Genomic DNA, 13727 nt, shown 5'->3' with positions numbered 1-13727 from the left:
TAAAGGGACCTGTTTTACTTGCATATTTGATTTTTTAATTGGCTTACACATGCATCAACTTTTTCCACTGGCAACTTCAGTATTTATTTAGAGACCAAAGATTGAAATCAACATACTAATCTTCTTCAACTAAATAAAACAGTATCACCTGCACATCACTGGTACTACTCAGGATCTAGCAGAGACTACAGAAATCATTTAGATTTCCTGCTATATTTGCCATAGAGGAATCTGAGGCCTAGAGAATCTGCTGTAGGGTGGCTAAATAGTGACATCTTTAAAAATAAATTTAGTAGTCATTGAAAATATTATTTTTAAGATACCTGATAAATTTTTGCAGAAGCATTTCCCACATTGTGGCTATTCTATGGAACCAAATAAGAAAAAAAAATCTTATGAAGGTAAAATATTGAATAAATCAGTTGTTAATATCCATTTTCTCAAAATAACATTTAAGTGTCCACAAGGTGCACAGTGCAGAGAGTTGTACATGGGGTCTTTAATCATTGGAATTATTGTGTGAACATCCACTTACCTGTTTTTTTTTCTCCCAAATACATCAATCTAACCACCAAACACCACACACAAAACAAAGCTACTTCTCCAGCTGATCCATACTTGGCAGTATTTATTGACGATTTCAATACACCAGCCATCATTATCATGTTATACATATTTACAGGAAGTGTATGGAAATGGAGTAAGAAAAAATTTTACTGTTATTAAACAGACCTATTAGGGTCATTTTGTAAATAATAATAATTATAATAAGACTCTTGTAAGTTTCCCTGTCCTTGAATGCTGTAATGAAACAAAACAAAAACATGAGACAGAGACCACTGACTTAACAAATGGATGACTTTATTAAGAGAGAAGGACAAGATTGGTGTTTACCTTGGTCAAACCATCTAGGAAAACAAAGTGCACAGACTTATAGAATACTTTGGTTTAAAAATTATTCACAATATCAATATTAGACCTGATGTTTAAAGAACCTAATGAGAAATATAGTGTAAAAAAACAAACCATGAAAACACAAGTTTGCATAGATGAATTAATGTAGATGTACAACTGGCATTTTAAAAAGGAGGTTTGCGTTTTGGGAGTGCCTTAACAATGTTGAACATCTCAGCCTCCCAAGACACATGAAAGTCACCAGCACCACAATTCTCATTTTCCTCAATGAGGTCATGAGCAGGAACAACTTGTGCTGTACGGAGGTGAACTGAAAGAGCTGCTTCCATTGGCCTAGTCCAGATGAGTGTGTACATTCCCATCAGAACCCACCACTGGTCACCTTTAAGGCATCCACAAAATGTCCCTCACAGTTTCACTTAATCGCTAGATAGGCATGTGGTTTGAGGCAACCTCTTTGTCTTCTGTCCTCACACAGGCAACTATATTCCATCAAGGTTCTGTTCAATTCCATGAAATAGCTATTTCAAAGCTGCCTATTCTTCTGGGGCTTGATTATAAATCCATGAGCATTTGGAATAACAATCCACTTGTTTTATAAATATATCCACATTCCAAATATCAAAGGGGCACTTACTAAAGAATCTGAAAGTGCCCAGGCAATGTGTAGTCTCTCTCTCAAGAGATGTTTCTAAATTATGAGACAAATGATAGCATCATCTCAGGTTTCCTGGGCAACTTGATTTATATGAGCAAACTCTTGTACTTTTTAACTCAGCACCTTTCAAAATATGTGCTGGGATGGATTCTTCTTAGGGAAAACCCCATTATAGAGAATTCTCATTTTGGAGCATCATTTTTATATGCTATCTCCCCACTGTATCCTCTCAATATTTATAACACTTTATGAAATAAATATTGGGTTGCCTGTAAGAAGAGAAAAATATAGCTCTTTCTGAGAAAGAGCATTTGGCTTGCAGTTTACAGCAAGAGCTGAAATTACAGACCATAGGGATTTCCAAGGCCAATTTGACCAGAAATACAAAAATTCTGATGTCAAAAACCCTATCACAAAATTTAATAGCTAGAAATTATTTTAGCAATATAGCCCGAAATCCAGTGCAACAAAAATGTATCCCAATTCTATGGTATGTCATAGTATGCTCTCTTAGCTGTCTTCCCTTACTTGTTCTTACTCCTTACTTGATCTTTTGTGAAGACAATGTCGCCCAAACCCATCTTTCAATTTTTCTATTCTTTATATATGAATCTCAGCAATGAATAACAGGGTATTAAGTTACACAATTAATTCTGCCCTTATCTGAAATGCTGAAACCTGCACAGTGCTGGTTCCCTATGCTATGAAGTTACTCAAAAAGAGAAAAAACATTTTCTTCGAGTTTTCTGAGAATGTACAAATGCATCTTAAATCTATTAAAATATTACTAGGCAGTGTTCACATATTTATATATATAAAGGAAAGAGAATGGTTTTTAGGGCCATGTATTTCTACAACTCAACATGATTACTTACATGATTGTGTCAGCCTGTGGCATCAAATAGAATCACCACTCTGGTGTCTTTCTTACCATAGCAAAAGTTTTCCTGCTTTTCTGTTAAAACTAATAAAACAGAAACACTCTTCACATTAGCAAATCTCCCATTTCAAGTAACTATCTGTTTTGTTTGGTTTTCCCCTTTTTTTTCCTGTTAATGGTTAAGCATTTCAATACACAAGGGTGTTGGTGAAATTCTTACAAATAATCTGAATGTCTTCCCTGCATAACAGAACCTTTGGAATATCTTCTATGTAGTCACCATAGAAGACAGTCAACTCTCAATTACTCAAGAAGTGGTCACCTGGTATGAAGGATTTGGCTAGGAAATTCTCTCTCCTTCTACCCGTCTTTTTGGTTATGCCACTGCTTATTCAGAGGTTGACAGACAACATGAAATAAAATTATGTATTTATTGTGTTACAGATCAGCCACAAGTCAGTGGCAGAAAAGGTCCAAAGCTTCTGATGACAAGGATACTTGGGGATCATCTGTGAATGCTATATCTCAGTGGAAAGCTGACTGTCAGTCACATAAAGGAAGTAACGTACACTGACATCAGTCACAGTCAAACTAATTTAAGGCAGTACTGTGCTCCTCACAAACAGTGCTGGCATAAAGTGCAGGTCTCATTGTAAAAGTGACTGTGTAATAGTGAGATTTTCTGTTTACTCTTTCTTTCTTGACTTCTCTACAATTAAATTTCAGCATTTCTAATGACAGTTGTTAAATACCAGGAGCAACAATATCCTGACTCTTTCCTTTAATATTCTTACCTCCCACCATGGATAAAAGAGATTCTTCCACCAAGAATTTGAATGACATTGTGCCCCATGCGGCACTAACAGTACAGTCCCCAGTTTGCTTCTAACTGCCCATATTACTTATCATGGGCCAAAAAGAAAAAAAGTATTCTATCAACAGTAAGATAAGCAGATATGGCTTTAAGACTCACAGGCACCACCAGAAATGAGAAAATGGGACCATTTTATATAGTCACTTCTCTATGAGCAGTAAGTAATAGACAAAGTAATTTAAAAATCTTTTTTCCTTTTTGCTGAAGCATGAGGTTTTGATTGTGTTATGATTGTTTCAATAGAATATGGCACTCTATGTACAATGAAGTCTACCTTAGCACTCCCTACACAAATACTGTCTTCTCAAAAGGGAAAAAGCCTTTGGCTCCAAGTTCTATTCTATTACCAGTCCTTCAGAAAGCTGTTTACACAGAGATCTCACTCCTTTATTAGGCTGAAGATTTTATAGCCAATCATCATAGTTATCTTTCAAGAAAATAATCACTGAATAATGAATCATCTTGGTATTCCCCAAAGTGATGTTTATACAAAGGCAAGACATCAAAAATCTAGGACTTAAAATGTTAACCACTCATGGGGTAAACTGAATGCACCATATTATAGTGGGTATTTCCAATTTAGCACAACATAAATTTTAGACAAGTTTTGACGGTATTAAAGAAAATTAATAATCAGTTAAAAGCTAATTATTTTTATACTGAAAAGTTCTGACTTTGAGGGAAAGTGATGAGCAATAGTCAGCAATGAATTTACTCATCATCTAGCTCAGCTTCAGGACACATTAGAGAAGAAAAGGGGGGTTAATGAATCAGGTCCAGAATTTTCTAGAGTGAGCTCAGTAAGCACAAAGCCCAAGGTCACACATTTTGGAATATGCTGACCTAGATCCAAGTGGTCACTGCCATTCTAAAAAGGTTTTCCTCCTAAAAGCATCTATCCATATCTTTCTTTTCTAATTTAGCTATTTCTCTATCATCAGAACACCTAGGGTGAATTTTCATTTTCTGCTTTTGTAATTTCTTGGTGTGCTGCTGGTGGTTGTAAAGTAACTTGGGAAATAGCAATTCAGTAGTATGTAAAGCTACTTTCTGAAAATCACAATGTTCCTTTAAATACATGTAAAGCAACTGTCCAGTCCCAAAATAAAATACTTATGTCTAATAAAATACTTACGTCTAACAGTGGTTTGAACGCAAAAGTCAAATATTTTTCAAGTCAAAACATTTAATTTGACTCTTATCTAACTTTACTTCCAAACAATGATTTATAAAATGTGGAGGAGAGTGGATGTCTGTGTCAAGCAGCCTTATGGTAAGGCTACGTAACATATTGTGCTTATTCAACAATACTGGTGTTAATGAGGCCTGGCCTCCAAAGGACAAAGATACAGAAACAGAAAGGTTTTCCAAGGCCAGAGTATTAGTTTACATCACAACATTAAAGCATACTACATTGTGGGCCTAAAAATTAAACTGCATGTGTTCTAGCAGCAGGAACAACAACAACAACAACAAAATCCCTCCACATTTATATAAAAATGACGAAGTAAAAAGCAGAGAACACAGTGAAAAGTGTCTGGCAGTTCATTAAAATACAGATGAGTTGCTTCTATAGTCTCAAACATTATTACATTATTTGAATGAGAAAGAGTAAGAGGGTTTAACTGGCTGAATTTCTATCTCCTTATTCATAGGGTAATAATTACTCTGATATTATTTAAAAAGTGTTTGCTTTACACAAAAATAAAATAAACATAAAATATTTTAAAATTGTAATCTTTTAAAAACCTTTAAAAAAAGTAACAAATTTTCAGTAAAGATGTTGAATTAGCTATCACAAGGGAAATAACCACCTTTGGTCACTTACTAAGACAGCTGAAACACTAACATTCCAGGTTAGTGTTAAGTGGTCTGACATTTTTTTGAATGAAGTATCTCCAGTTAACATTTTACAATAATAAATAACTGGATGAAGTACATGAGAAGCAAGAGAAATGCAGAATTTTTAAAGTAAAACTGATCATTGTATGAGATAGAAAAATAAATATTTATGAAATAAAAAATGGCAAGTGATTTTGCCTAGTTATCAAATAAAAATACACTGTTTTTTCCTTTAAAATTAGAATAAAAAAACTTTGAACGACACGAAGTGAAATCACTGGGCAGATAAAGAAAAATACAGCATTACTAAAAGTAAACAAGGCCTAAGCTTTGGATATTGAAAGCACTATCTGGAATTTGACTTAAGGCCAGGACCTTCCATTTTGTCTCCCCTTCCTTATTTAAATGGAGGTTTTTCTTTACCCATTTTATCATAGCTATAAAAAGTCCTGTTATTTTCCTTTTCCTCCATTTCTCCAAAATGACTACATAACAGAGGGATGTTGATTATCTTTCTGATTAACATTTGCCCAAAACTTAACTCACATGATTTTACTTAAATTCCTATAATACACGAACTTCATGAAACTACAAATCTTTCTCAAATGAGAGACCCAAATCCACTCTGAGAAACTGTTCTAAATAGCTGCCTGAATATTGCCCAACTTTAAAGACTATCTGAAAAGATAAGGCAAACAGAAGGCAATTCACAGTGGGAAAAAAATTAACATTTTTCTCTAGTGACCCATATCTTTCCTAAACAAACGCCATATTGAAATGCCAAGAATTTCATATTTATACAACGAAAAATAATAGCAAGTCAAGCTGAAGGGATATATATATGTGTATATGGGGGGGAGAGATAGAGAGGGAGAACAAGTGAGCTTGATTGCCATTTGTCAACTAAGTAGTATGGGAAAATAAATATTGCAGCAAGGTTAGCAGCTACACAAAGACTAAATTTCTTGAAGAGGGGCTTTTAAAGGTCTTGTACAGAGGAATACAATCGCTTGCACAAAGGAAAACAAATGTTTAAAACCAAATACTTGGCTGGCTGGACGTGATGGCTTAAGCCTGTAATCCCAGCAACTTGGGAGGCCAAGGCAGGTGGATCACTTGAGGTCAGGAGTTCGAGACCAGCCTGGCCAACATGGTGAAACCTGCTGTCTACTAAAAATAAAAAAATTAGCCGGGTATGGTGACACATGCCTGTAATTCCAGCTCCTTGGGGGGCTGAGGCAGGGGAATTGCTCCAGCCCAGGAGGCGGAGGTTGCAGTGAGCCAAGACTGCACCACTGCACTCCAGCCTGGGTGACAGGGCGAGACTCCATCTCAAAAAACAAAACAAAACAAAAAAAACACAAATACTTGGATAGATGACCACTTCATCAAATTCAACTTCATGTTGAATTAATCTAATTACTGGCATGTAAACCAAACATTATTGAGAGGTTATCAACAAATACTGCTACGACTTTAAGCAAGAGAAAAGCCTCAGTCTACAGCCAGAGAGAAGGATGGCATCATTACTTATGCAATCATTTTTCAATTCCATTTCTTTGGCTCTACAAGTAAATGAAAAAGAAGAGATGGAATACAAAGTTTTTCATATATATGAGTTAAAATTTCAGAGAACTAAATTTTTGTCAATAAATACTAATAAATGTTCCATTGCCCGGGGCTTCGGAAAGCCTTGCTACTGAGGCAAAAGCAGAGAAAGTGTTAAAGAATGCTATCTAGGCCAATCTCCCCAGGAGGGCTGAGAAATGCAAAACCTCTACAGTCTATCTAGTCAGAATAACATATTTCAATTGCTCCAAGTGTTTGTTTTTAAAATACTTTATGGTTGTGCTTTTCTTAAAGAATACAAAAAGCAAAGGCTCTGTCCTTCAAAGTATCATACACTAATGCAACAAAAAGCTATTTCTTATATTCTTTTATTCTGTGTTGCATCCAAACATTGTTTTACTTGGATCTTCATCTCCAAAAAATTTGAATTGCTAAATAAGGCCTACTCCCTAGATACCAAACTCCATACCTAACAAAATGGCCGTTTACAAAGCTCTTAGATACTATATCCCAAGAAGTATATGCAGCATAGAGGTGGCCAATATTCAGAAGCTACGTTTTCTTATACTGCCCAAGTGATCACGAATAACCAAAACATTTGAAATGAATTAAAATTACTTATGGTCAGAAATGCACTTGAGGATAAATCCCAGGAATGCAAACACAGGAGAAAAAAAATAAGTGTAGAATTCATTCTGTATCACCCAGTAATACTTGCTATAGTGAGTCCATTTTCAAGGCAGATTCCTACTTTTTAATGCTTGTAATGAAAACCTGGGGAGGGGAAGAAAAAAGGAAACACAATTAAGGAAAAATCTTTGAAACTCAGACAGTTTTTTCTCCCTGCCCAAGTAAAATAACTTTATTTCTATACATTTCTAATAGTACTTTATTCTTGATTGTGACATATATACAGAATCAATGTGTTAGTTTAGTATTATGCATCAAATGTATGTCAAAGACAGTAAGGTACTCCCCAAAAGGTGATACATGTAGTTTGAGAAAGAAAAATACGAGCTACTTCGTTAAATCGGGACCAGTGAAAATGCCACCAACTGATGGAAGTTGAAGTGGGATGTGTTGATGACGATGTTTATAATGTCCAACTAACCTTATTTTTAAAATAATGCCTTTTGTCTTTTTCTCAGTATTGGATGCAAGTCAGAATGCGGGGGAGGGAAGCTTTCTTAAAAATGCAAATGCTTGACAACCCCCATCTAGAGATTCTGATTTAAGTAGTCTAGAGTGCATTTGTGTGACGGTATTTTTAAATGACAGCAGAAAATGTAATTTAAAGATATTTTGGGACATTATTATTGACTTGGAAATGAGTAACAATATCACCTAAGTCTTCAAAAATCATAACAAATAAACAGCACCAATTAATGAGATCTAATATATCTGCAAAGTCTACTGCACTGTGCAAACTTCTTTTACATATTTAATCTTTTATGATCCTGACAACTCTGACACTTTCTAGACTGCCTCCATTTTGCAGATGAGGAAATTAATATAAGAAACTACCTTTTCACCATTTCATTTTACAACTCTCATAAAAATGTACATAAGTGAACGCAGATCCTTGCAAGAGCAAATACGTTCCTCTGTCAGAGGCGTTTGAACCAGAGCGACTCCATCTTTAATAGGGGCTGGATAAAATAAGCCTGAGACCTACTGGACTCCATTCCCAGGAGGTTAGGCATTCTAGGTCACAGGATGAGACAGGGGGTCGACACAAGACACAGATCATACAGACCTTGCTGATAAAATAGGCTATGGTAAAGAAGCTGGCCAAAACCAAGATGGTGACAAATTTGAACTCTGGTTGTCCTCACTGCTCATTATATGCTACTATAATGCATTAGCATGCTAAAAGACACTCCCACCAGAGCCATGACAGGTTACAGATGCCACGGGAACATCAGAAGTTATCCTACAAGGTCTATAAAGGGGAGGAATTCTCATTTCCAGGATTTGCCCACCCCTTTCCCAGAAAACTCATGAATAATATACCCCTTGTATTAATCAGCATATAATCAAATAACCACAAAAACGGGCAACTAGCAGCCCACACTGCTGCTCTGCCTATGGAGCAGGCATTCTTTATTCCTTTACTTTCTTAATAAACTTGCTTCTACCACTTTACTCTCTGGATTTCCCTAGAATTCTTTCTTACACGAGGTCCAAGAACCTTCTCTTGGAGTCTGAATCGGGACCCCTTTCTGGTAACAAATTTTAAAGGTTTCGTCCAATTGAGGTATCCCTATTTTTTCTTTATGCTTTGTTCCATTTTTCTTTTGCATGAAAGTTATGTAGGAGGTGTGCATGCATATTTTAAATCTAATTAATAAGAGTCATAGGCAGATAGGAAACAAGAGCCACTACAGAAAATGCAGTCCTGCGGATCTAAACGGAGGTCACCAACACCTTTTAAGAATCTGATGAAAGAGCTGGGTGCCGTGGCTCATGCCTGTAATCCCAGCACTTTGGGAGGCAGAGGCAGAGGGATTACTTGAGTCCAGCCTGGGGTGACATGGTAAAACCTCATCTCTACAAAAAATACAGAAATTAGCCAAGTGTGGTGACACATGTCTGTAATCCCAGCTACTTGGGAGGCTGAGATGTAAGGATCACTTGAACCCAGGTGGTGGAGGCTGCAGAGAGCCGAGATCATGCCACTGCATTCCAGCTTGGGCGACAAGAGTGAGACTCTGTCTCAAAAAAAAAAAAAAAGAAAAAGTGAATCTGATGAAAGCTTCATGCTCTCTCTAGAGGAAAATGTAAATACACAGAATATCTTACATAAAATTTAGGGTGTTCTGTTTTCTGTTTTGTTACTGTTTTAATAAATGAGGAGTTCTATAACAATGTGCTAACAGAATAACTTATTTTTCCACTCTAGTGGAACATAGAATTTGATTTTTCCACTACAACATGAGGCTTATATAAAAAAAGAAGATCCTAAACTTGACCATACATACTCTTCTTACCTTTATGAGAGGACTCTGATTTTGAGAAATGCCGTGTGGAACTCTGCTGGTTTGTAAAATGAGTGTAATCCAAATCTTCACCATCTGTCATGATAGGTGGTGGTGGCCTAAAAGGAAGCCAGAATTTAAAGGGGCATTCTACGTAACGCTTACTACAACTCTACCTCTTATTGGATTGCAAGGTAAAAACATTTTATAACACTCTCGTGAAATGAAAAGCCAAAATGCTTCAGAATTCACACTGTAGTTCCTGGACAGTTGCATGGCCCTGAATAAATTATTTATCTTCCCGTTCCTTTGTTTTGATGTCATAATTCAATAAAAACAAGTATCTCCTCAACAACTAATACATGTTAGGAACTGTGCTAGATAAACGAAGATTAGTGAGATGTGACTGCTGCCATTTATAAGAAATAAACTTTGTTTCGGTAGGTCTTACACCAAGTCAAAGAAAAAATTAGAGAATAAAGAACAGAAAAGAAGAAAATAATAAAGCCAAGGAAGAAAAGAAAGGAAAAAAAGAAAAGAGGAAGGGTAGGAGACAGAAAGGAGGGAGGAAACAAACAAAATTTCATGAGCAAAGTTCCCTTATCCACTAGGTGGCAAAACAGATCTTAATACATTTGCAACTTCTATGTAATACATTTGCAACTTCTTATGTCAAAAAAATGTAAAAAAAAAGATATAATTTTTACTAAATTTTTTATTAATTACTTAATATAGATTTATGCAAACATGTGGCACTGAAGCAGAAAACCTCTCATTCTTTATCTCCCAAAGGTGTACTCAAAGTTTGCACTAAAGGATAGCACCAGATTAAGATTTATCAAATATATAACCGTACTGTAGGCCATTTTGTACATTTATATGTAAAATCTAGAAGGCATAAGTATTCGGAAGTTTGTAAAGTTATACTTGGTTTGGTACAATGGGCTCTGTCATGTAAAAATAAAAGCAAGTGTTTTCAAATTTTTTAACTTGTTGCCAAGCAATAAATCTTTCCCCAGGTATTCAGCATCCAGAAGAGGTCAACACTGGATATAAATTGGTATATGTGCTGAGGACTATGCTACAGGTTCTACATAGATTATCTCAAGTAACTTTCAGGACAAGTCTGTATGCTAATTATCATATACATATTTTAGAGTCAGATTAGGTTAGATGAGGTAAATAATCTGTCCATGTTCACATAGCTGTTTAGTGGCAGACCCAGGCCTCAAACTCAACTGGATTTCAAAACCAGTGTTCTTAACTACTCTAGTATGCTCTACTACATAGGCGTGTATTTTTATCAGGAGCAGCATCATCTGTATACAAGACTGTATGTATATATGTGTGTTTATATACATGCATTTGTATATTTTCGTAAGTATACTTTCGTATGTATCTGTACTTATACTTTCAAATATCATTTCATGCATTTTGTTATATATATACATACATAAGTAATAGAAACATAGTGAATAATGCATTTTTTCTAATTTTTATTTTTAAATCATTTGTTTACAAATATTGGAAATTAAATAGTGTTTTTCTCCAATACCTGATATTTATAACACTTACCTTCAAAAAACAATTTAAGACTTGGTAGAAAAACAGAGACAAATCAATCTGACTCTAGGATTAAAGAACTTAGCTTCAAAAAGCAAACAAGTGGCTTAAGAAGTGACTCAGGCCCAACAAAACAGGGTTAGTAGTTAGAGTGACCCAGTCTGTTCTCTCTTTTATTAATGTCATTAGGCAGTCAAAAATCAGAAAGACAGAAGTTGAGTGGGACTCACAAAAACAACCCATGATTATTGCCTCACCATCAACTCATCATCAAGGAAAAGTATGCTAAAGTTATGAAACAAGCACAGGATGCCCACAAGTTTTCTAGCATGTCCATGTAAGGATAAACAAATCAATCTAGAATGCCTTCAGTGCTCTTAAGCGTACTGTTCTGTTTAGTTTCAGGTTACACAGAGAACAAATCTTGGCTTACTGCTGCCAGGAGTCCTACACCAAATTATTTTGTTATACCAGAGACAATTGTTTTAAAGTTAAAGCATGTATATCCAAGTTAGAAAAATTTTATTAACACTTTGTTGTATAGTTTTATTGTATTAAGATTGCCTGTTTCCTACTGTTCTCATGAAATCATTTACATCTTTAACTTAGTGATACAGCCAAACACCTTTCATAATTCACTTCAAAATTCACTTCTTTAAGAAACCCTCCTAGACACTTAAACCAGGATGTCTCCCTATGTTCTTATCATCTTGTATTTTCATCCATAGAACTTAACACAATCATAATAGTTATTTGGATAATTATTTGTTTAGATTATAAACTCATGAGAACATGACAGAGTTCATTCTTGTTGACTGATATGTACCCCAATTATGTGTGAGCAATTATTAGGGTGCTCAATAAATACTTGATAAATGAATAAATGGAGACAAATGTATTTCACATTCATAAGAATGCGCAAGGAATAAAATGAGATTTAGAAAATATTTAATTTTTTTTTTGTTTTTTTTTTTGAGAGAAAATATTTAATTTTTTAAGGAAAAAATGCAAGTAGAATAATAGATAATATGACCAGTATAAAATCCTCTAGTTAAAACAATCTGGAACATAGGTTGAAATTTTTTCCAGTTACAATAATTAGAATTCAGATTGCTAAGTTATCCTCTATTTCCTTAAAAAACAGTAGAAAACTTCTTTCAACAGTGTTTTGCAGTTCTCCTCATAGAGATCTTTCACCTCCTTGGTTAGAAGTATTCCTAGGTATTTTGTGTGTGTGGTTATCGTAGATGGGATCGAGTTCCTGATCTGATTCTCAGCTTGAACCTTACTGGAATATAGAAATGCTACTGATTTTTGTACATGGATTTTGTTTCCTGAGACTACGCTTAAGTTGTTTATCAAGTCTAGGAGATCACAGATGACATAAATAAATGGAAAAGCACTCTATGCTCATGGGTTGGAAGTATCTATATTATTAAAATGTCCGGGTCAGGCGCAGTGGCTCACGCCTGTAATCCCAGCACTTTGAGAGGCCGAGGCAGGCAGATCACCTGAGGTCAGGAATTCAAGACCAGCTTTGCAAAGATGGTGAAACCCCATCTCTATTAAGTATACAAAAATCAGCTGGGCGTGGCGGTGGGTGCCTGTAATCCCAGCTACTCGGGAGACTGAGGCAGGAGAATCGCTTGAACCCAGGAGGCGAAGGGTGCAGTGAGCCGAGGTCACGCCACTGCATTCCAGCCAGGGTGGCAGAGTGAGACTCCGTCTCAAAAAAAAAAAAAAAAAAAAAAAAAAAAAAAAAATGCCCATAGTAAACAAAGCAATCCACAGATGGAACAAATTCCTATCAAATTACCAACGTCACTTTCTGCAGATTTAAAAGAAACTATTTAATCCACGTGGAACCAGAAAAAGAGCCACATAGCCAAGGCAATCCTAAGCAATAAGAGCAAAGGGAGGCATGTCATTACCAGACTTCAAACTATGCAAGGCTATAGTAACCAAAAAAGCATGGTATTGGTACAAAACCTGACACATAGACCAATGTAACAGAGTAGAGATCCCTTGAAATACAGCTGCACACCTACAACCAAGGGATTTTTGACAAAGTTGACAAAAATAAACAATAGGGAAAGGACAACTTATTTAAAAAATGGTGCTGGGAAAACTGGCTGACTATATGCAGAAGCATGAAACTGGACCCATACCTCTCACCATATACAAAAAATGCAAGACCTTAAACTATGAAAGTTTTAGAAGTAAACCTAGGAAATACTCTTCTCAACATTGGCCAAGGCAAATAATTTATGAAGACCCCAAAAACAAATATAACAAAATCAAAAACAGACAAATGGGACTTAATTAAAGATTTCTGCAAAGCAAAAGAAACTACAAACAAAGAGACAACCTACAGAATGGGAGAAAATATTTGCAAACTATGCATCCAACAAAGGATTGACATCCGGACTCTCTAAGGAAGTTAAACAA

The 13727-nt window shown here is 35.5% G+C and overlaps 1 protein-coding gene across 2 annotated transcripts in view; it reads right to left on the bottom strand.

The window, feature by feature from the left end:
• Nucleotides 1-4495: 4495 nt before the first annotated feature.
• Nucleotides 4496-13727, bottom strand: part of CCDC50 (coiled-coil domain containing 50) — a 66653-nt gene continuing 57421 nt past the window's right edge. For both annotated transcript variants that reach the window (XM_063621965.1, XM_063621964.1), the window contains 2 exons: nt 9729-9835; nt 4496-7512 (listed from right to left, as the gene is read on the bottom strand). In XM_063621965.1, the coding sequence (XP_063478035.1) occupies nt 7493-7512; nt 9729-9835 (127 nt within the window). In that variant the 3' untranslated portion in view covers nt 4496-7492. The remainder of the gene's footprint in view (nt 7513-9728; nt 9836-13727) is intronic.

Source organism: Symphalangus syndactylus, chromosome 17 (genome assembly GCF_028878055.3).
Source record: "Symphalangus syndactylus isolate Jambi chromosome 17, NHGRI_mSymSyn1-v2.1_pri, whole genome shotgun sequence".
Classification (NCBI taxonomy): Eukaryota; Metazoa; Chordata; class Mammalia; order Primates; family Hylobatidae; genus Symphalangus; species Symphalangus syndactylus.
Note: the sequence above shows the minus strand (reverse complement) of the source record. Positions and strands in the feature narration are given on the sequence as shown.